Genomic DNA, 23,389 nt, shown 5'->3' with positions numbered 1-23,389 from the left:
AAAAAATGTCATTGGCAGTACTACTCCTTCTCTTAGATGCAATTACTGAGGACCTAAAGCACAACATCCTGATGTACTGTATGTGTTGTAACAAGCTGAATCTGAAGACAGGGAATTTTTTGTCCAGTAAAAACAACTTTTCCTCAGAAACTGTCAGCAGTTCATATAAGGCCAGGATAAAAGAAAAAGGCTGAACTCACTAATGTTAAAGAACTTGTCAAAAGACTAGGGGTAAAATAAATCATACAAAATAACATTTTCCTTTTTCTTTCTCCCAGTTATGGCTCAACTAAGCAGTCATTCTGACTGATGAAGAAACATGAACTCCCTTATACTTAATCTGATTTCAAAAAAGAAAGAGAAAAACAAGGGACATAGGTTTCACTTAACCTGCTAAAATATATGAATAATATTGAAAAAAACTGAATGGTAACACTCAGGTCAAAACGGGTGACTAGAGTGTTAGACGCACAAACTGAGATGGAGCAGGTTAGCCTGGTTTAAACACTAACGTGTCTACATAAAGGCTGATCTTGAGTTTCAACTTCAATGATTGAGTTAAAAATTCTTAAAAAATAAATGCAGTACATGAGTTGATAAAGATGGCAAATACAGGGTGAGCGTGGAGATCCTGATTGAGCCTCCTGCATTAGTGTGAAAACTTTACGATGTAATGACATTAGGCATGTAGCGCAAAATACATATCCAGTGGATAAATAACCCTGAAATCAGTGTAACCAGCATTGGTTGATTAGAATGCGAGAACTGTTAATATCTATGATTCTTGGATCTATAAATTAAATGTTCAACCTTCGAACTTGTGTATAGTAGTAACGAGGAGGGATTTGCTGATTGGAAGCCATTAGGAACCAGTGCTTTGAGTGTTAGTAGTTTAGCTGAAATGCTAGCTTGGTTAGGTTTTGGAAAGTTTAAGGTTTTCAGAAAGTTTGAGAAGCATAATTAATTACAGAATGCAACTATTACAACTGTTAGTCGTACCTTGTGATGACTGTATAATCCTCCAAGCTGAAAGACAAGTATGCATGTGTGCAAATAGCTGCATGTCAGAGTACATTCTCCTCCACATTTGTATGTACTTTATACACCTAGTTATGTAACCTAATATGCTTAAGCCGTGGAATGCAATTTTCTGAATGAAGTCCTTGGAGCAGAGTGTTAGCAGGAGACTGGATTGTTTTTTTTACTGTGGCTATAAATGCTCAGCTGAATAAGCAAGTCAATGACACAGCCCGTTAAACGCGCTGCAAGCTGCTTGAGGTGGCCTGAATGGTTAAGACGCCGAGGCCATTAACAGGACCGGGTCCACAATGTGGAGCTAAACGCTGGTGTTGATCACAAATTTCAGGTTTGTTTCAGGGCATGTAACACACTGACAAAGACAGTGGATGAATTGGTTTGGTTTTATTCTGTCATAACACAATATTTACTTGCAAAAACATAGATAGGACACAAAAAAAAAATACAACACACACAATACAATACACAATACAAATTCAGTAGAGAATAAAGTTCTATATATGCAAAAATATACAAATTAAATAAATTATTATCATTAGTGGTCGTAGTAGTAAGTAGTATCATCGTTATTATTATCATTATTATTAGTGGTAGTATCATTATTGTCCTTAAGATAATGACATCACAATTTAAGGAGGGCCCGGAGTGGCAGCACAGTAAAAAATTGAATTCATTGAAGAAGGTTAACACTTTGCTACTTGTTTCCTGTCACATACTGTGCCTTTCATCATGAATCCTGGCAGAGAATAATAGTAGCCGTGCAAACACGCACACTACTCAGACTACTTATCAATAATGTCTTTCAAGCCTATCACTAATATGTAGTGTTACTATCAGAGTATTTCAAAAATAAATCAAAGATAGCAATTCAAAAATGTGTTGTTTTGTAACACTGACAAAAACTCCACTACCCATAATGCCGCGTGGTTCATTGAATAACCTGCTCACTGCTGCAGACCACCCACGCTCCGGGGTAAGACCGGCAATAGTGATATAGGAACGGTGTTGGTCCGGCCAGCTGCCCCACGCGCGTCCGCTCCTGCGCAGAAAAAACCGCCCCACCACCCGGACATAAAGGTAGAGAAGGACCAGAAACGTAGAGGTAGGCGGGGTAATGTCGAATTATCTGCAATTTATCCTCTCACAACGCGAACCCAACGCGGACTAGTGTGCAGTTTGGGCGAAACTACTTTAGGCATCCACTGTAGAGCACCGCTTCTAATGTTCAACTCCGCGCAGGTAGCTTAACGATATCCTGAAACCATCACAGGTGTAGCCGTCGATTGAGCCAGAGCCAAACCTACACATGAACCCTCGTGTTAATGTAATTGTTTTGGCTTCATGGGCGTATCAGTGATAGTGAGAGGGGGTTTGTGAAAGCCTTGTTACATCAGTGTGTGTGTGTTCACATTGGACACTAGACACAACAAGAGCCAGAAGTATCTTGTTAGTCAACTAGATCATGTGCCTCACACAATGTCAGGAGACTAAAAGTCCTCGTTCAGATGCACAAGCCGAAATGGGCCAAATTTAGGCTTTGAGTGTGCTGCGGAGTACAGATAAAGGACTCACGCCCACGTTAGTTCGACCTTGAGACACACATCTCAGATAAGTGAGGCAGCAGGGCAAACTGTCAGAAAAATACACCCGCATTCTGGTCAGTCAATCCCAGCTGCGAAGATGTGAGTGATCCTGGTTTTGTGCCCTTTTTTCCTTTTTTGATGTTTGTCCTCCTCTAACTAGTTAACCCTCCGTGGCTTTTTACATTACGTATCCCCCTGTTTGTTTCCTCTCTCTCCAACTTTTCTCTGAATGTGTTGTGTTTATTTTTCTTCAGGGGTGTGTGTGTGTCTCTCCCTGAACCAGTCATGGCTGACCAGCTGCCTCCACAGCAAGGGGACCCGCTGCTGAACAAGCTCCCCCAAGGGAACCTCCTCAGTGGGAAAGAAGCCACCAAAAAGGGTCTGTATGCCAGAGGCCAGTGGGCTAGTAAGACTGAGTTTCTCTTGGCCGTGGCGGGGCAGATCATTGGCCTGGGAAACGTCTGGAGGTTCCCTTACCTCTGCTACAAGAATGGAGGAGGTAAAGCGTGTGGGATAGCAGAGGAGGGGGCAAGAATGGAGAAAATGAGAGTCAAAATTTATGAAAAATTTTCATTCTGTAAATTCTGTCTCGGTATCCGTCTGTTTTTCCCCTCCCATGGTTCCGTGTCTGTCATCTACCCTTATCTTTGCCTCTCTTTTTCTCCCCTATTTTTTTCGTCCTCTGAAACTAGGGATGACACTTGAAAGGTGGTTGTTAGAGATGGGGATATGTGAAATTTTTATTTTTACACCTTTGATATGATAGGAGATATACTCTTGAAGACTGACAGATGAAGAAAGTTCTCCTAAATGTGTCCATTACATTGATTTTTAATGTTTTATGGGGTCAGATTAATGACTGTTAATCAGGTTAATACTAATATTAGTTAAGTTTTATAACAGGGTGGGGGTAAAGCCTTTTTTAGGGTTAGATTTTTGAATAAATGTAATCAGTGAAAGTCCTCACAAGCATGGCACCTTATGTCTGTGTGTGTCCAGGTGTGTTCTTTATACCTTACCTGTTGTTTCTGGTGCTGTGCGGCATCCCCCTCTTCCTCCTGGAGACCTCGCTGGGACAGTACACCAGCCTGGGAGGTGTCAGTGCCTGGAGGACTATCTGCCCACTATTTGGAGGTACACTTATCTAATTATGTCATCAGCAGACTATCTTATGCGGCAGTTTGTGCTGTTCTTGTGTTGCACTGCATATTGTAATGTGTTTAGGGCTGCAACTAATGTATATTGTTATTTTTAATTAATGTGCGCATTCGTTTCTCAATCAATCAATTGTTTTTCCATAAAATGTTATTAAATAGTGAAAAATTGCCATTATTATTTCCCAGGGCCTAAGGCGACATATTCAAATGACTTTTTTTTTGCCTATTTAGTTTACTATTATATATGACAAAGAAAAATAACAATTGTGACATTTGAGAGGCTGTTTCCAGAAAATGTCTCTGTCTTTTCCATATTTGAGTGCATCTCTTCTCATTCTCACTGTCTTTTCACTGACTTTCTTTCTCTCCTACTTTATCCTTTGCTTTCCCTTGTCTTTTTTTCTGGACTTTCTCCCTACTGGTGCAAGCAAGCCTTTGATTGTGTCCGCATCAATACAAAACCCATATATAAAGTGCGCCCGCAATCAAAATTTGGCACTCCCTGCAAACTGCAAGAGTGTGCACTTAATATTTAATCGCGGCTTGTGTATTAAAACAACTTAAGAGCGCAGAAGGCAGTACTTTCTCTGCCTGCCAATAAAAACACACCGTTGAGGTTGATTTTCAAATGATCAGGGCTAAGCATTAACTTAACACACAATTACACCAATGAAACAGAACATGCCCTCATCACTGGGATACTTTTTAAGAGAAATGAAACACGATGTTAAGTAATTTAAGTTGCACATATGATCCTGAATAATTCAAACCCTTCAGGAATGGAAATCGGTTTAGACAATGAAACATTTGGATGGAAAGAATGCATTGAAGTACCAAGGAAAGACTTACAGTTTTTAAGTAGACCTGTGCCGATTCCATCTGTTTACATTTTACAAGCTGGAACGCCCATACACGTTACAAGTCTGCCCGGCTGTATTATTTATAGATGCAGCAGAATGACTATTTCGGGACAAATAATGTGAATGCAAACAGCAGCAGTCAGTATCCATGCTGCCTAGTGGTTTAGCAGCACACAGAGTAAATACTGTACATCTTTTGACTTTTGAATGTTTCGTGACTGAGTGATGAAGTTACACCGGGATTTTAGCAGTGCAGAGCGGAAGTGACTGCTGGTTGACAAGTAGTCTTAATGGGACGCGTTTCAGTTGCTATTATATAATTGTTCCGTTGTCTGACGACAGAAACAGTAAAACGTGAATGAGAACAGCTGTATTAGGAATTCGGCTGTATTAAATTACTGTTTATGTGAGCACAGAGAGAAAGCAAACAGATAAAATAAGGCTAAGTACTATTCCTGTGTAGGGAAAATGAATTGATTGCACATAGAGTGGGACGAATAGGGGCCCAACAGCTCATTTTTGTCCCATGCCCTCCATTCACATTTTACATCAATCTGCAGACATGTAGATGTCATTCAAAGACACATTTATTACTTCTTGTGCAGAGCTGTGTCAATAAGTTCTCATGTTAGGTTTTGACCTAGTCTTGTGTTTTTCAAGGGTTCTGACATGGCCACATTTACCTGCTTTTGTCCATGGGACAAAAATGAGCTATAGGGCCCCTATTCCTCCCACTCTATATGCAATCAATGCATTTTTCCTACACAGGAATATTACTTTGCCTTAAAACTACAAATAAGCAACTTACAAGCACAGAATTGAAATGATAAAAAACAGAAAATTATCCACACGGTCCATTTAGTAGCTGGTCTGAAGTTTCATACCACATGATCTTCCATGACAACTGGGAAAACTTCACATACTTATGAAGATCATGTGAGTGATATGATTGAGGGCTTCAGAACTGCCACAAAACGGACCTTGTGGTGAGATTCTTACAGCCTCAGAGCAGTCACCTGCTTTGCCTGGCAATCTTGGCTGCGGAATAAGCTGGAACAGTTTCAGCGTTTGTTCAAGGACACTTCAGCGGGGTGGATTGAAGTCGCTCAAGAGGCTCAAAGAGGTTATTGGAGACAAAATGTTCCAGTTAAACAAATTTTCTTGTAAAGCAGACCTTGACTTATACAGGCTTAAACTTTTGTCTATGCCAACTGCCTACGCTTTCTAACCCACTCAAGGCCTCATAAGCCCATCATTCATTCCTAATGAAAATATACTAGATATGGGCTGCAAGTCGAGTGTCTCAGTAAGCGGATGCTTTCACGTGACACTTAAAGATCATTTACTCGTGTTTACCTGTCGCTGTAATCCATCAGATAACAATAGGAACTGCTTGTGTAAACCGTCGCACCCTGTATCTCTGCAGGTCTTGGTTATGCCAGCCAGATGATGATCCTGCATGGTTGCGTGTACTACATCGTCATCCTGGCCTGGGCTCTCTTCTACCTGTGCAACAGCTTCCAGACAGAGCTGCCCTGGTCGCACTGTAACAACACGTGGAACACTGGTCAGTAGATTAGAAGCGTCAGCCAATAGAATTTGAGGCTGATGTGTAAAACTTTAAGGGGGTAACTGAGGTCTATTGTGTGTGTCTGCAGAGGCGTGTGTCTTGTTTGAGCACCACAACCAGACAGCCAACGCGAGCAGCCTGCCTGAGAACACCTCTTCCCCCGTCATCGAGTTTTGGGAGTGAGTGCCTTGGTTTCTCACTGCTGTTTTTTTTCAGGATATTGATCATGCCGCTCGGAATTCCACCGTGTGTGTGTGTGTGTGTGTGTGTGTGTGTGTGTGTGTGTGTGTGTGTGTGTGTGTGTGTGTGTGTGTTTGTGTGTTCTAGGCGGGAGGTGCTCCGCCTGTCCAGCAATTTAGACGAGCTGGGTCCAATCAGCTGGAAGCTGGCTCTGTGTCTGGCAGTCGTCTGGCTCGTCTGTTACTTCTGTGTCTGGAAGGGAGTCAAGTCCACTGGAAAGGTGAGCAAAAAAACCCACCAACATCATTACGCGGCACGACGCCTCCACTGCCCTCCCCCTCCATGTCTGGGTGTTTTGTTTCTGATATGAAGTTTTCACCAACACCAAGGGGGAAAGCAGCCAAAACATTTAGCAGCTGTTTGTGAGAAGCAGGTCATCTTGACAACTTTTAATTCTGTATCAGGAGACTGATATCATTGTGATAACCTTGAGACAAACATTTTGAAATAAAATATCATTTCTAGCCTTTAGAGCAAAAGACGCTCAGTATATCTCCAGAACTTGCCTGAGAATCTTCATGTTTTTAGTTTTTTTTCAGTACGAAAGTAATCCAGTGATAGTTGTCTGTACGTCTATGGGTACATTAGACGTACAAACAAACAGCAACTGCTAAAAGCTAATGTGGTGTACTTTCAGTGGAGCCAACTTGACAAAAACGTTTACCCAAAGGTGCCAAGATATCCTTTAATTTAAAAAAGCCAGGCCATATCCTGTAGGTCAATCTTTTCTCTTTTTTTTTTTTTTCCTTTGCTATCCTGAGGGAGAGCAAAGTTAGAAACAGATCATAAATCTTCCTTTTTCATATGGCTAGGAAATTAAATAAGGGGGTAGTCACTGCAATAATTTTTCTGTGTCACCACCACCATCTGTCAACAGGTTTAAGACTCCAACTTTCCAGGGTTCCCTCTTTTAGTGTTTCATCCCTGTTTGAGGACATCGCAGACGTGTCCTTCCTGTTTTCTCTGTCTCTGTGCCGTCCTGACCACATCCATGCACTCTGTGTGTACATTCTAGGTGGTGTACCTGACAGCCACCTTCCCATATGTCATGCTGTTTGTGCTGCTGGTGCGTGGTGCCACTCTGCCTGGAGCGACCCAGGGCATCATCTACTACCTCAAACCCAACGCCACCCGACTGGCAGACCCACAGGTACAAAACACAGACACACAAACACACACACACACACACACACATTTCAGGTGTCTTTAGAGTATGCAACAATAAAAGCGTCTGTTGTAGCCAACAGAAATTCTTGTAGTCAATCTTTGAGGTGATAGAGCAGCTTCAATGAGTAGGAGACACACTGTCAGGTGAGATGGATCATTGTCAGATCTAAAGTACAGTAGATAGGACAGTTTGCATTGAGAATATGAAAATAGTGCACTTTTTTGTTTGCAAGTACACTTTGTGTTTGCAGGTTTGCCTCATGCGGACACAAAACTAGTTTATCCATTACTTGGATAACCAATTTGATACAGGACTGAAAGTGTTTGTTCTCAACAATTACTTGTCAAGAAAGAAAACTATTTTAGCGGGAGAGAAAAGCTAGGCCAATAATCACGAGGTCAGTGTTAACTGGAGTTTATGAGATACCCACTGTTCTCTCACTGTAGATAATATGTAACATCAGTTTCATTACTTCGTGCACAACTCTTTTTAAATTTGTGTAAATGAAAATGGATTTTATTGGATATCCTTAGGAATTTTTGTTTGCTTGCTATTTCAAATTTGAAAAAGATTAAGGTACCTAAGTTGAATGCAGGTATTTTGAGTTGAATTAAGTGTTTGGCAAGATCAATGAGCAATCACCAAAGCACACTGCCTGATATACACGATGCTGTTCTTTGATAAAATCCTAGATACTGAGAATTAATAGAGTCTAACTGCCACTGTCATTATACAGGCTGAAGGGATGTTGGAGGGTTGATTTAGATATTCTGGCTTTTATAAAACTTTTACAAAACTTTAGTTCACATTTCATATCAATCTGCAGACATTTTATATAGCTCAGAGACACATTTATTACAAAATGTTCACAGCTTTGTCAGTAAGTTCTCACGTTACCATCAAACACGCATTGTTCTTTTATAGAATAGCATTCTCCATAAGTCTGTCCATCCTTCCCATTCTAGTTAACGCAATATCTCAGGAACACCTTGAGGGAATTACTTCCAATTTGGCACAAACATTCACTTGGACTCAAAGATGAACTGTCTAGATTATGGTGGTCACAGGTCACAAAACAAGTTTTTTTAGCCATAACTAAAGAATTCAAATGCTAATTATGACAAAATAAACTTAATACATTTTAATTAAATTTCTTCAAATTCTTCACTACATATATTAGATGACTGTGGCCAGACATAAATGTAAACTGCAACTTGACTGGTTCGTGGAGGGGTACAGCCATGTGGCGGTATTTCTAGTTCCCTTTCTTTCTTTCTCTCTCTGTTTCCGGTTTCGGGTTGAGAGCGTGAGTGAGGGTGGAAGTGCAAGTGGCGGGATTTGTGAATTGTTTTCTCTGTTTCTGGATTATCTCTCCATCTTTTCCTCTTACATAATCAGGTGAGCGTTATTTTTCTAAATTGGTTTATTGATTTGTTTGCCGATTGATCGGTGGTTTTGTAAGGAGGTCTTCGGGAGTGATGGCGTCCTCCGAGACGCCACCTCTGTCTATCCGGCAGGGAGTGCGGATAGTCCCGCCGGATAGCACCGTGACCGTGGAGGAGGTTCTGCTGGCCTCCGGTGAACAGGTGGGACACGATCAGCTGTGTTTTGCCTCCAGAGTGAACCGAGCGGTGGTTGTGTTCCTGAAGGACGAGCCTCAGGTGCACACTGACCGAGAGCGGTGTGTTTATCAGGGAGATTTTCGTGTAGGTCTCCCCGCTGTCGGTGCCCTCCACGCGGATCACCGTATCCGGTGTTCCGTCGTTTAGCCCTAATGAATCGCTGGAGACCGAGCTCCGCAGGTTCGGTAAATTCGCCAGTGGCACTTCCAGTCTCTGAGGCAGCAGGTGTTCATGTTCCTGGACTTGCCGACCCAGATGCTGGAGGTGTCTTACAGGGTGAAGCACGGTGATGGCCATTACCTGGTCTACGCAAGCTAAGGCCAGCTCAAATGTTTCAAGTGTGGAGACGTTGGTCACAAAGGATTTGCGTGTCTGCATAGACAACAACTGGTGGAAGCGGCGGCAGGCGGGTCAACCCGGGCTGAGGCACCTTCAGGCGGGTCCGCCTGGGCCGAGGCACTGGTGGGCGACCCTGCCCGGGCTGCTTCCATCGGCGGGGACAACGTCGGGCTGTCCTGCCCGGGGAGAAGCACCGGCGGGCAACGGGTGGCGGATCCGCCGGGGCCGAGGTGGCAGCGGGCAACCCCGCTCAGGCTGAGGTGGCGGTGGATGAGTCTGCTCGGGCTGGGGAGGTGGGTGTGCCTGCAGCCGGGACTGAGGGGGTGGACCACGGTTCATAGTCCGACAGTAATAACCAGCTCCAGGCTTCTGAGACTGCAGAGAACCTTAGCAGCTCTCAGTCTGTAGGGGCTGTGGTTAAAAAAAACAGTCAGTAGAAAAAGCTGAAGAAGCAGCTTCCACCAGTCTTATAGTCAGAGATGATACTGAGGGACAAAGTGTGTTCATTAGCCAGGTATCAGGTGCAGGAGGAGAAGTGGAGTATGACTCTGAGTCAGACGCTGTATCTATTGGTGAGACTCCTAACAGGAACACAAACCTCTACTCTCTAGAGGAAATAAGTCAGTTCCTGGATGAAACATTCGAAAAATGTGTTGAAGTGACTGACTATTTCAGAGACACTGACAAATTCATCAGATCTGTTGGCATATTAAAAAAACTGGTTGGTCGAATTTACTGTAGACAGGAGAAGCGAGGAACCCCACCCACAGTCATCCCAGAACCTAAACAGCATTATAACACAACTAGATGTGCTCGACGCGTGGAGGGTCAAACATCCACAGTCCAGACAGTACACATGGGTGAGGGTCAGAGACAACACGGTCAGTGCAGCCCGACTGGACAGAATCTCTATCTCCCAAAGTCTCAGCTCCAGACTGGTTGAGAGCACAATTAGTCCAGTTTGGTTCACTGACCATCACTTAGTCAGCATAGATTTGTTTATTTCACCGGGTGAAAGGGTTCAATCCTACTGGAGTTTTAATAACAAACTCCTACTAGACAGGACTTTCTGCCACTGCTTTGAGCAATTTTGGCAGCAGTGGAAAATTAAAAAAACTGACTTCAGTTCACTGAAACTATGGTGGGAGATTGGCAAAGCACAAATTTGTGTTTTTGCCAACAGTACACCTGCCATTCCACTGCTAAAATCAAGTTAGCAGTGCAAGAACTTGAAGCCAACATTAGGGAAATTGAAGAGGGCTTGCATGGCGGACCCAGATCCTGCTAAGGGCCAACTGTTGCAGGAAAATAGGTTGGAGTTGATCTCCTTACTGCAGGAGAGAGTAAAGGGAGCCCTCGTCAGGTCCCGCTTCCTCCAGCTGAAAGACATGGATGCTCCAAGCTCCTTCTTTTTTCAACCTGGAGAAATCGGTAGCGCAACGAAAGCAGATGACCTGCCTTAGGCTGCCAGGAGGCAGAGTGACCGCTAGTCCAGAGGAGATGAGGAACCATGCAATGGATTTCTACACCGACCTCTTTGGTGCAGGCCATTGCAACATGGAGGGTCGCGAAGAGCTTCTAGAAGGTGTTCCTCAACTTAGCCCGGACAAGAAGGCTGGTCTGGATCGGGAGCTGACTCTGGAGGAGTTGACGGTCGCCGTCAACCAGAAGTCATCGGGACAGGCACCAGGGATCAATGGTCTCTCCAGTGACTTCTACAAGCATTTCTGGAATACCATTGGACCTGACTTACAAGGTGTTCTTCTAGAGTGCTTTAGAACAGGATCTCTCCCAGTCTCCTGTCAGAGGGCGGTGCTCTCCCTGCTAACCAAGAAAGGAGACCTGGCCCAACTTAAGAACTTGAGGACAGTTGCTCTACTCTGTACAGACTATAAGGTGCTTTCCAGAGCCTTATCAAACAGACTTAAGGACGTCCTGGAAATAATTGTAAATATAGACCAGACTTATTGTGTACCAGATAGGACAATCATGGACAACATTTTTCTCATACGAGATGTTATTGATGTTTGTAAATATTATAATGTAAATTGTGGGATATTGTCTTTAGATCAGGAAAAAGCTTTTGACAGGGTGGATCACTCTTACTTTTATTTCCCTGCACTTAGGGCTTTTGGTATTAGTGGTGGTTTTCTGGCTTGGGTTGGTTTACTGTATAAAGGTGCACAATGTATGGTGAGGATGGGGATGGGGCTGAGACGGCCAATCCCTGTACAGCGAGGGATAAGACAGGGTTGACCTATCTCAGGTCAACTGTATAGCTTAGCTATTGAGCCCCGGCTGTGCAGGCTGAGAGGTCGGCTCAGTGGTCTCTCACTGCCGGACCTCGATCGTCCTCCTACTGTTTCTGCTTATGCAGACGATATTTAAATCTTTGTTTCCAATCAAGAGGATGTTCAACATCTGCAGGACACCCTGACTCTTTATGAAAAGGCCTCATCTGCAAGGCTGAACTGGACAAAAAGTGAAGCTCTGTTGGTGGGACAGTGGCGGATAAGGCAGTGCCGAGTCCGCCTGGAGGACTCCAGTGGGGGAAGGAGGGGCTGAAGGTGCTGGGAGTGTTTTTGGGCACTGAGGGTTTTCAGAAAGAAAGAACTGGGAGGGAGGTAGGGAGAAAGTGTGCGCTCGGTTGTCTAAATGGAAATGGCTGCTACCCCAGTTGTCATATAGGGGAAGGGTTCTGGTCGCAAATAACTTGGTCTCCTTGACTCTTTGGCACAAAGTTATCGCTCTGACGCCAATAAGGGGCCTGATAGAGGAAATTCAGAAGGCCATCCTGGACTTCTTCTGGTCTCGTTACCACTGGGTCAGAGCAGCAGCCCTACATCTGGCTTTGGCTGAAGGGGGGCAGGGACTGATCAACATCCAGTCCAAAATGGCCTCATTTAGACTCCAGACCGCGCAAAGGCTGCTGTACAACTGAGGCCCAAGCTGGTTTGACACAGCTCGTCTGCTGCTCAGGAGAGCCGGTCGACTGGGCTACAACAAACAGCTTTTCCTCCTTCAACCAGAAACAGTGGACCTAACTGGACTGACGCCTTTTTACAGCTGTGTCCTGCAGGCATGGCAGATTTTTAAGATCACACGTTATACAAATGAAACTCCGGGCATGTGGTTGTCTGAAGAACCTTTGTTTTTCAAAAACTTTATACAGACCCAGACGTTGCAGTCTGCTAGCCTGCGAGCCGGTCTCAGGCAGGCCGGCTCCACCAAAGTAGGACGTCCGATTAAGGTGATGGCAACATCGGTGGACGACCTGGGAAGGAGAAGCAACATCACCTCTACCAGGCTGATCTACAGAGTTGTGAAGGAGGTCTGTGCTGCCCTGCCACAAAACCTGAGAGCAATCGCAGAAAAGAGAAACTTACGCAAACAGTGGAGCGAAGGCTGCGAGTACAGCTTCCCCTCTCTGTCCATCACCCCAGCTGTGGGGGAGTGGCAGGAAGGAGGAGGACAGCTGCTGACGTTCACAACCCCACACGTGGGCCAGTTCCAGGCTGTAGGGGTTCTGAACCTGCGCTCTTTGGCGGGGGTGAGGGAGTCGAGGTGGACTAAGTTTTTTTTGGTCCAGGCGCTTCCCCGAAAGGCAGCTTCCGGGACCTGTACAAGCTGCCCATTGAAAAGCAGACAGCAGACCTCCAGTGGAGGGTTGTACACGGGGCGATAGCTACTAACAGATACAGAGCGCACCTGGATCCTGAGCTGGGGGAGGAGTGTGTCTTCTGTTCTCAGGCGGAGACCCTGGAGCATTTGTTTGTTCAGTGTCCTCGGCTGGTGACGCTGTTCGAGCTTTTAAAAAGTTTGTTTCAGGGTATTGGTTTAGCCCCAGGTACAGTGCTAAAAAGAAGACTGCATTTACAGTGGTGAACTTTTTATCTGGTTCTGCCAAGCTGGCCATCTGGCTGACGCGCAGGAAGGGTCCAGAACACTGGCAGCGTGGAACCTGTGCCGGTTCTGCAGGGGATGTCGAAACCCCGGCTGAGAGTGGAGCACGCTTATTATATAATGATGGACAACGTGCAGGACTTCAGGCACATTTGGGCAGGGGGGAGGGTTATGTTCTGTCGGGGGGAGGTCTGTCTGACAGAAACTTTCTTTTGGGCGACAGTTCTTTGTTTCCTTTTGTTTGTTTGTTTGTTTTCCTCTTTTTCTTTCTGGTCTTTGGGTGATGATGTGACGATGATGCTAGTTTAATAATTGTTTTTTTAGAAATCAAATCTCTCTCTCTCCCCCCCTTTCTCTGTCCGGAGGTATGGATGGATGCAGGTACCCAGATATTTTTCTCTTATGGAATCTGCCTGGGAAGTCTCACAGCCCTGGGCAGTTACAACAAATACAACAACGACTGCTATAAGTGAGACACTTTGTCACACACAACTACCCACAACCACACAACAGCAATTCCACACACACAGCGTCTCCTTACACTCCAGTTCAGACAAACCATGTTCACGTGAAATTAAAGACGCAAGCTATAGCTTCCAGAAGGAATGGCTGGAATGAACAGAGAAAACACACTGATACTGCCACACCTTAAAAAAATGCCTTCGTTGCTATGTTTCCCACGCTCTAGGGCGCTCTCACACACACACACACACACACACACACACGGACACACACACAGACACACACACAGACACACATTCAGAGAGAGCAAAGCACCTAACTCTTGGCTTTTATTTACAGTAACAGGCCGCAGCACCACAATACAAAGCCAGAGACCAGAAGATAAAGAGCTCGATGTAGTCTCCCCAGCCTTATTGAAGGCCCTTGCCTGCTAAGAATATTTTGGGGGTTTTTTTTGCTGCATTGCTTTAATTATTTCCCCCTAATTTCACATGTATTTCTTCAAGCTCTGTCATGCCATAATGCTAATGTAATGTCCATGTGTGTGTATGTGTGTCCTTCCAGGGACTCTTTCCTACTGTGTCTCCTGAACAGCAGCACCAGTTTCCTGGCAGGTTTTGCCATCTTCTCGGTGCTGGGCTTCATGGCTGAGGAGCAGGGCGTGGACATAAGCACCGTGGCCCAGTCAGGTGAAACAGGGTTTTGAGATGGAAATGAGAAAATGCTTTGGGAAAAGGGCTCAAGGGAAAGAAGAAAAGAAGAACCACCTAATTTGTGAGGACAGGCAAATGAATTTCACTGTGCCTCTTTCTGATGTGACCAGATACCTAAAAGATAAATAAGATTACATCACATATTTGTCCTTTTGTTATCAAAACTAGCAATGAATTGATCTTACTGACAAGTCTGTGTAGCCAGCTCCTCTGTGCCACAGAGCTCCACAAAACTATTCATCTGTATTAATCCGCAGTTGAAAATAGTCCAGAACAAATGCACAATTTATTCCTGTTTGAGTAACGATTGCTAAAAAATACAGTGCTCAGCTGTTTTAGGAAAGGACCTATCCTTTCCTAAGTTATATCAAATATAATTAACTATATTTGACCTGTTTTTAAAGATTTACTTTTCTGAAAAGTTTGACAAAGGCATAATTGGTTTTGATTTTATCCTTTAAAATAGCTAATTTGTAATAAGATTTATAATAATATTTATCTTTTTCACTATTTTGCCCAAAAAAATACTAAACACCTCATTATTTATGACCTACTTGAGCTGGAAATGATGATTTTTTTAATATATATTTTGGTTGTACTTGGTTAAGTTTTTTTTATTATTATGTAATGTGATAAGAATTAGAAAGAGTATTCGACTTGATAAGCTGAATCAGAATCCATAAAATGAATCCAGCACCCAGCTGTCGTGTTTGAATAACATGTATTTACTTTATACCCCTGTCGGTTTGTCCTCACAGGGCCTGGCCTTGCCTTCATCGCCTTCCCCAGAGCTGTAGCCATGATGCCTCTACCCCAACTCTGGGCCGTCTGCTTCTTCCTCATGATCATCATGCTGGGGCTGGACACACAGGTAGACCTGCGCGCACACACACACACACACACACACACACACACACACATACATACACTGACTTTGATGAATTACTTTTGATGGAATTGATATATTTTACGTAGCATAATGTAAAACTGACAATTCGCACTCTGACCCTGTCTCCCCTCCGTCACCCAGTTTGTGAGTCTGGAGGCCCTGATGACGTCGGTAACTGACCTGTACCCTCATTTGATCAGACGGGGTCACCGGCGAGAGCTGCTGCTGCTGTTTGTCTGCGTCGTCTGCTACCTGATAGGACTGGTCATGGTCACGCCGGTAGGTAACACTCAGGACAGACGGATGTGTTTATGACTTTTGTATAGCCGTACATGATCTTCTAGCCTCTTTGGTTTTAATGATATGAAATAATGGAGTTTTCTCTCTTTTCTGTGGACGTTTGTCTGCACGGCGATGCAGGGAGGTCTGTATGTGTTCCAGATCTATGACCATTTCTCCTGCAGTGGAGCCAGCCTGCTGCTCCTCTCCATCGTCCAGTCTCTGGCCATTGGCTGGGTCTACGGTACAAATCCCAGCTCTTCTCCTCCTCTTATTTTTCCTTTTTTCCTTTTCTTTCTTTTACTTATTTCCTCTTCCTGATTTCTTTTCTTTTTCTCCTCTCTTCTCCTCTTAGTTCTCTTCCTTTCCTTTTCTCCTCTCCTCTCCACTCTTACAGCTTCACACACTCTCTTTGGTCTTCATTTTACTCTCCTTCTTTTTACCCTAACTGCTCCTTAAACACTAAGACCAAATTTTGTATGTAGAAAATATCCAGCCAGCCCATTCCACTAAATGTCTGAATTTAATTACATTCTGTTGGAGCTCAGTAGTCTGACAATAGGTTTCCACATTCTGCCAAATTAGAAAACACCTAAATAAATCTTAAGTTTACTGTTGTCAATTTATATAGAAAATATAAAAAAGAACAGGACCAAGAATTAAACACTTTTTTTTATTACCAATGAAAGTAATTCCTAAAATCTGATAAACACACCCAGTCCACTTCCACCCCTCCTTCTGCATTCCACTTGGAGTCAGTAGACAGTATATTAACATGGCTGCACCTACCCACTGTTGTAAGGAGACTGGCTCCTAGCCAGGCCCCTGTCTGTCTACTCCGGGCCCTAAACCAGCCCCCGGGCCCCGTCGCCTCACAGTCTCATTCTGGCGGCCCCAGGGAGCCCCTATCCCAGCCAGACCTAAGGCTCTAAAGCATTTACAAAAACATTGTCTGTTTAAGTGTGAGATGAGTGGAATGTGCCATGTACGTACATCAGGACAATACAAATAAGTGCTACTGTGTTTAGACAATGAACTTTTTTAGACAATGGACTTTGTATGTGGCAAAGGATTAAGACCCAGAAAGCTGTGAAACTTAAAAAAGTAGTGCCATGCATGTGATTACAGTAGGTTAACAGAGAGTTTGTTTCTGTGTGTGGGTCCATATGAATACCAAGGCAGCCTGTTTTTATGGCTCTCCCAGCAGTAGGTGAGTGCAGCAGCAGAGCTGAGGAGAGGGCTTTTAAGTGGACTGGGTAACAAAGCGGTCAGGATTCCACTGCACCTTTCACCCCTTTTTTATGGCTGTGGGATTTTACAGTTTTTTAAGGACTTTTACATACACTAACACTCTTGTGTTGCTGGTTATGTGATCCTGAACGACTTTGGATCTAAATTAGGGGGAGATCTTTAAGTCCACAACGAGGTTTATTTTAGGAAGGGGACACTTACTGTTACCAAATGACTCAATTACTGTTAAATATTATAATTGCGAAGAAAACAAATATTACAACCTGGGTCTTATTTGTGGAGTTATGACCATCATTCTTATAGGTTGTGATAACATTTAATTAACCAACTAAATAGCAGAGACCTGGGGACATACGAACATTGCTAAAATGGTTACCAGTAGGGCAAGCAGTCAGAAAGTCAGGCTGTAAATAAATCCTGTTTTACCATTTTATTAAAAGTACTTAACTCAGAAGTGAAAGCAAATGTCAATTTTAAAATTTATCTCGGAAACTGTCTGCTGCAAATGTCTAAAATGCCTTTGTTCAGATGCTCAGTACATTTTTTTTGAATTTTTTATTTTATACTTATACATTTGCATTTGTTTTCCCTCCCAATCTGGCCATGACTACTACCTCTACTTACATTTAATGTTACTAGCATAATGGTCACTACTTGTATCGTTAACAGTATTATGATTACATCACGTTACCAGTTGTGCTACTGTCAAAAATACTACAACCATTGTCCATCCTGGCCGTGCTGCTACATATCATAAACAACAAGATATCAGGTCAAAATAATGTCTTCTTATTCAAGACCTTTGTAATAGTATTTTCCTCTGTAGTGGTGAATATCAGGCAAAAAAAAAAAGTTTTCTAACCCAAGTTGGCCACTGCCACCAAAAACAATAAGGCAGTCGTAAACCAAACCGTGATGTCAATCCAAACCACAACCACTCACGGTGTTTTTGTTTTGGCCACAGGAGCCGACCGCTTCAGTGCCAACATCAGGGATATGACCGGCTACAGCCCCTTGCCTGTCTTCAAGCTGTGCTGGAAATACCTGACCCCAGCTGTGTGCACTGTGAGTGACCCCTCCCTGCCGACCTGCTTTCTCACTGCTTAGTGTCAGCTTGCTGTGAAATAGTACACACATAAACGTATGTTTGGGATTTCATACAAAAATTCCCCCTCCTGCTTGTCAATCGGTGTACCTCCAGTGACATATGTGTCCATCGGTGTGTCTACATTTGCATGTTACATCAATCAATAACTGCTGGCATCTGTGTATCCTGAAACCAGCAAACTTCACACACCGAACACACCAAAATCATTTATATTTTAACATATTTTTACCAACTCTGAAGGTGAATAGGATACAAAACATACTCTTGCAATTAAGTGTGAATATTTATCAATATCTGCAAACATGCAAAGTCATGTTATATTACATATATATGTAATGTAATGCATTAAATATCTGATGTAGAATGTAGTTTTTAGGGTTGAGTCCTCCTCCTTTCTGTATCCTTCAGGCTACCTTTGTGTTTTCCCTGGTGCGTTGGTCTCCGTTGAACCTGGGGAAAGGCCTGGTCGCTCCAGTCTGGGCCACCACGCTGGGCTGGCTCCTTACCTTGTCGTCCGTCTCCCTACTTCCCATCTGGGCCATTTATGCCCTGGTCACCACCCCGGGATCCCTGCCACAGGTTACACCAGTACTCTCTTTAATCCGCTTAGTACCATGTGTTGCTCATAGTGTATTACTAAGCTAGAGATGGTTAAAAAAAATCTACACATTTACAATGTATGGATGTCCATTTTTTAGAGAATGTTAAAACTCGGCACCAGAAAGCAAGGACGACAAGGATGTTACAATGTTAGAACAATTAATTTACTGTGACCTTTACTGTCACCAACAGCGCTTTCTGCTTCTGCGCTGCCCTGCCAAAACCTCGGTGCTCCCCCACAGCCCTGCACTGCCTCTCACTGTGAAACCAAAGGAGCCATCACTGAAATAACCCAGCATCATGTGATCTGATGATAGTGAGCGACAATGTAACACTGGATGATGCTCAGCCCATCAGGTGTGGCAAAAGGGAAAATGGTAGAAAAAAGCTAGGAATAAACCCCACTTAAAATCTCCACTCAAGGACAACTTATTCTGTGGCTTTCAGCCATATCTTATGGTCTTCATCAGCAGATGGAGTTTACTCGGTTTTCATGGATCTATAGATGTTCAAATAGTCCAATATTCTAAGCACCTCTAGGACTTCTTTTCCATTTAGGCTTAAAAGTTTCGGGAAGCTCCAGAACAAGCGAAATCGTTTTAGTTTGGTTTTAGTTTTGTTTATATGCATATATTTATAATTCAAACAGTACATCTTCTCGGACACACTGTTAGTTTTGCTCTCTGTGAGGTTGGATCGTCCCACTTGGGTAGGAGGTGTGGGCTCAGTCTCCTTCAGAGGCTCTAGCCCTGAACTGGGACACAGCTTGCTTTATCTCTAAGACCTGCCTCACCCCCTGTTACTAGCTACTAGAGTTGGTTATTGTAAAACAGCACACACTCCTTTTATCTCAAGAATTTTATCTGCTTAAAATCTCCAGCTTCTTTTTTTTTTAATTTACCAGTTTAATCAGTGTATTTCATCACAGCCCCTTTAGCCATCCAAGGCCCAAGACACAGCTAAATAGTAAATTAGCCTGTGCCTGTATTCTCTGAGAGATCACCAACCGAGTTAGCATGTGTGCTAAGCTTAGATTCTCCGCTTAATATTCCTGTCTTGTTGCGTTTGAGAGCAGGTATTATTCGAAATGACTCTGAGTCAGACATGTTTTATACAGTGATTTGTCAGGACGTTTTGGATGTGCTTCACCCTCTGTGATCACCATATCACAGAGTTTGAATGGTTCACTCTACGCCTTACAGCCAGAACAAGTGGTGCTAATTCAAGAGTTACATTAACCAAATGCCACTTTTTACTGCCACTATATCGAGTGCTCCACTTGATATCATTGTTAACTCCTTATCACTGATAAAAGGAAATGTGCAGTAACTGTTTACATCCACTGCACATACTATATTTGTCTTTGTAAAAAGGGGGAAGCAAAGTTGTTTGTGTCTATTGTACGCTGCTGTCGTTTTAGGTACAGTTCCTGCAAAAGTAAAAGGCATTATTAGCACGTTTTTGCACTATTACAAAAATTACTATCATTTATCAGGCTGAGAAACATGCAATCATAGTATCTGAATCAGCATATATTAACTCATTATTACAAAAATGCTGCTGACTAACTGTATTTAAACTGCAAAATAACTCATGCAATTCCCGTGTGATTCTCTTTGTAGAGTGTAAAAATTACATCTATGCAGTGAAGAGATGGTTATATTTTTTTAAAAGAATGTACAGTATGTGAAAAATAATGGAGAAATATGTTATGAAAGAAAATAAGACAAATGTTTTTAATAATTATAGAAATGTGTAAAATTCACAATGTTTCTTACATATATCACTTCCAGTTCTGGCAATACACACTGCTACATTTACTTTTACTTTCTTGCTTTTTTCATCACCATGATGTCTCTCCAGTGTCTCAATGGGGGAAATCACCATTGACTTACTGTACTTGTAAGTCTTGGACAGCATGTACTCTTCACTGGGAAAACTTAGGGACGAGGAATATTTCTTGAGCGGGTGTGATGTGTTTAATAAGTTTGAAGATAAACGAGTCAAAGTCCTTCGTTTAAAACTTGAAAGTGCTGTTTTTCAGACCTGCATCAAAGTTTTTTATTTTTATTTTTTTTTTTTTTATTTTTTAAACCCTTTCAAACACTCCTCTGACATTAATTTAACGAAACACAAGGTGCTAAACCCATCTGGTGTCTTTTGAAAGGCTTTCATTTACTTCAAATTGATTCAAGTGTGTTATCATCTCTGTTTACAGGTGTATTCATGTACCTCCATAATTTGAAAACGGGCAACTTTCCTTTTGTATATGTATCATTTGTCTCTTTTCTAAATGAATGTATATACATTATGGATAAAAGTTTGCGTTGACTGTGTTAATTTCTTGCAGAAAGAAGTTGTGTCTGTGTGTGTGTGTGTGTGTGTGCGTGTGTGTGTTTTCCCTATAACAGACCTGTGGTCGAGGATGGCTGTCACTCAGGAGACAATGCTCTCTCCCCTGGCACCATGGTAACAGATGCTGAGAACATACCTGGTATCTACCAAGAGGGAGAGAGAGAGTGAACGAAGGAGAGAAAAGAGAGATGGAGGAAAGACACACGCACACTCCATCAGCCATTCAACCGTCACAGGAACAAGCGCTGTGATTGCTGTTCCCCTCATCTGAAGCATTTTCATCCTGGTGGGAATTACGGGTTTAACATCCATGAAGGGATAGAAGAAAAGGATGGGGGGAAGAGAGAGAGCAAGGGAAGGATGGACAGTGTGTGTGTGTGTGTGTGTGTGTGTGTGTGTGTGCAGACGAGGAGAGGGAGTCATGGAGACTGATGAGGGAGGGACAGTAGCAGCGCCTGGGGGAATTCTGACACCACCACTTAGATAGAGCCTGGCGGTTATGTAAAAGGCTCGGCGTGTCAATTACCCGTATTGGATTCTCTCCCCTCCCAGCCACCATAGGAAGTGGGCCGGTTCCACACACGTGGCTCAGCACGCGGGGTTCACACACACACACAACTTGTTTTGGTGACGTGCTATACTGTATGCAGCCTGCTTTACACGTGTGATCTTGGTTACTGTGTAATTGTGTGTGTGTGTGTGTGTGTGTGTGTGTGTGTGTGTGTGTGTGTGTGAGTGTGAGGATAACGGGGGCGGTTCGTGTCCATATGGTTGCTTTGGCATACATCTCACTTTCAGATGATGGGGATTAAAAAACGATCCAATGGGCTGAGTGTGTGAGACTCAAAGAGGAGAGGGAAAGAGGGAGGGCGAGGAGGACATTGTAGGGATGTGAGCCAAAGCGCGCGCGTGCGTGTTTGTCTTTTCTGCATGTGCACGGCATTGAAAGACGCTGTGGGAAGTAGCCTAATTTTTGCTAAGGCTCAGTGCCGCTAGTTTGCAGTTGCGGCACTTTTCACCACATGTAATAATTCTTTCCAGGGGATAAACTCAACTTACTAATTTTATTTGTCTCATTACTTTCATGGACAAAATATCTGAAACCCTGGAAAGTAATCGCAGGACACACGAGCATCAAAGCACCATCTTGACGTCGCACTGTCCTGATCAAACATCCTCTCTCTCACACACATCTCCGGTCTGCTCTGTCTTTATAGGTGCCTTTTTTTTTACTGCAGGTAATACACTTGACAGTTTAGTGTAAAGGAGAAGCAGCCGGCAGCAGTGGGGTGGGGGGGGTTCATTGGAGGCGAGACTTGAGGACAGGGAGAAATAAGAGACGGGTTGTGGGGGTGGGAGGTGCATTGCATAACAGCTGGGTGATTTGGACATGAGGCTCGATACTGGATCCACTCTGCAGTGGTCGTCATCTTTGTGGGTGTGTGTGTGCTCTGTATTGTCATGGCCGTAGCAAAGATTTTAAGAATCCTGAGGTCATGAGCCCAAGTCCCCCTCTACGCAACCGCACACCCTCTTGCAAAATACTGACCAGACCCCAAACAGAGAGCCTTTGAAATGTTTTGGATTTTTTGTAAATAATTCATACATGTTAAGTTATTCTTTTTGTAAATTCGACTTCCCTACATCACTCTTTTCAATAGCGTTTCTTTGTTGGCTTAAAATAAACTTAAAATCCCCAAATTCTCCCCCCAGAAATACTGAGGACAGGACTTCAGCTCGGTTCAGGAACTGACAAGTGGCATTTTTCTGGAGGTTTGTTTGAGGGCTTTCTTGGGGCTTTTCCATCCTTGGTGTGGGATGTTTCATGTGTGGATCCTACCCCCGTTGGGATTTGACAGGGGGCGCCGAGGCTTACGGTGGCAGCACACCGTGTTCCGTTTTTTTTTTTTGTTTTTTTGGCCGCGCTTCCGCCATCCGCCCACAGCCACTCTCACGCCCACTCCCTGGCTGCATCCCTGCACCATACTACCCACGCCGCTCGGTCACGTAGAAGGGGCTTTGGATTAGCACGCCGCTTTGGGAGGGCAGACACAGGCTCTCGCCGTCTGACGCCAACAAAGTTGAAACGTAATATCTGTTCTCAGGTTCTTGCGTGGGGTGTGTTGATCCACAAAGAGATGCCCCCCTCTTGGCGTGCACACACACACACACACAGAGACACGCTGAGACACTCTCTGTTGTGTAAACGTAATAGCTTTTAGGTGACTCAGCAAATGAGCAGTGTTTTGGAA

The 23,389-nt window shown here is 43.6% G+C and overlaps 1 protein-coding gene across 5 annotated transcripts; it reads left to right on the top strand.

The window, feature by feature from the left end:
* The first annotated feature begins 2,024 nt into the window (after window positions 1-2,024).
* LOC120798133 (sodium- and chloride-dependent GABA transporter 2-like) lies at window positions 2,025-21,502 on the top strand. 5 transcript variants are annotated; one of them, XM_040142193.1, is made up of 15 exons: window positions 2,025-2,140; window positions 2,876-3,120; window positions 3,621-3,755; window positions 6,065-6,205; window positions 6,297-6,387; window positions 6,536-6,668; window positions 7,464-7,598; window positions 13,846-13,949; window positions 14,507-14,631; window positions 15,414-15,526; window positions 15,686-15,823; window positions 15,965-16,067; window positions 18,039-18,139; window positions 18,591-18,761; window positions 18,975-21,502. In XM_040142193.1, the coding sequence occupies exons 2-15, from the start codon at window positions 2,907-2,909 to the stop codon at window positions 19,071-19,073; spliced, it is 1,803 nt and encodes a 600-aa protein (XP_039998127.1). In that variant the 5' UTR covers window positions 2,025-2,140; window positions 2,876-2,906; the 3' UTR covers window positions 19,074-21,502. The 5 variants fall into 5 exon arrangements, with proteins under 5 accessions (XP_039998127.1, XP_039998128.1, XP_039998130.1 ...); XM_040142194.1 differs by having other exon boundaries at window positions 2,042-2,115; XM_040142196.1 differs by lacking the exon at window positions 2,025-2,140 and adding an exon at window positions 2,153-2,277.
* Window positions 21,503-23,389: the final 1,887 nt, after the last annotated feature.

Source organism: Xiphias gladius, chromosome 13 (genome assembly GCF_016859285.1).
Source record: "Xiphias gladius isolate SHS-SW01 ecotype Sanya breed wild chromosome 13, ASM1685928v1, whole genome shotgun sequence".
Taxonomy (NCBI): Eukaryota; Metazoa; Chordata; class Actinopteri; order Istiophoriformes; family Xiphiidae; genus Xiphias; species Xiphias gladius.
Note: the sequence above shows the minus strand (reverse complement) of the source record. Positions and strands in the feature narration are given on the sequence as shown.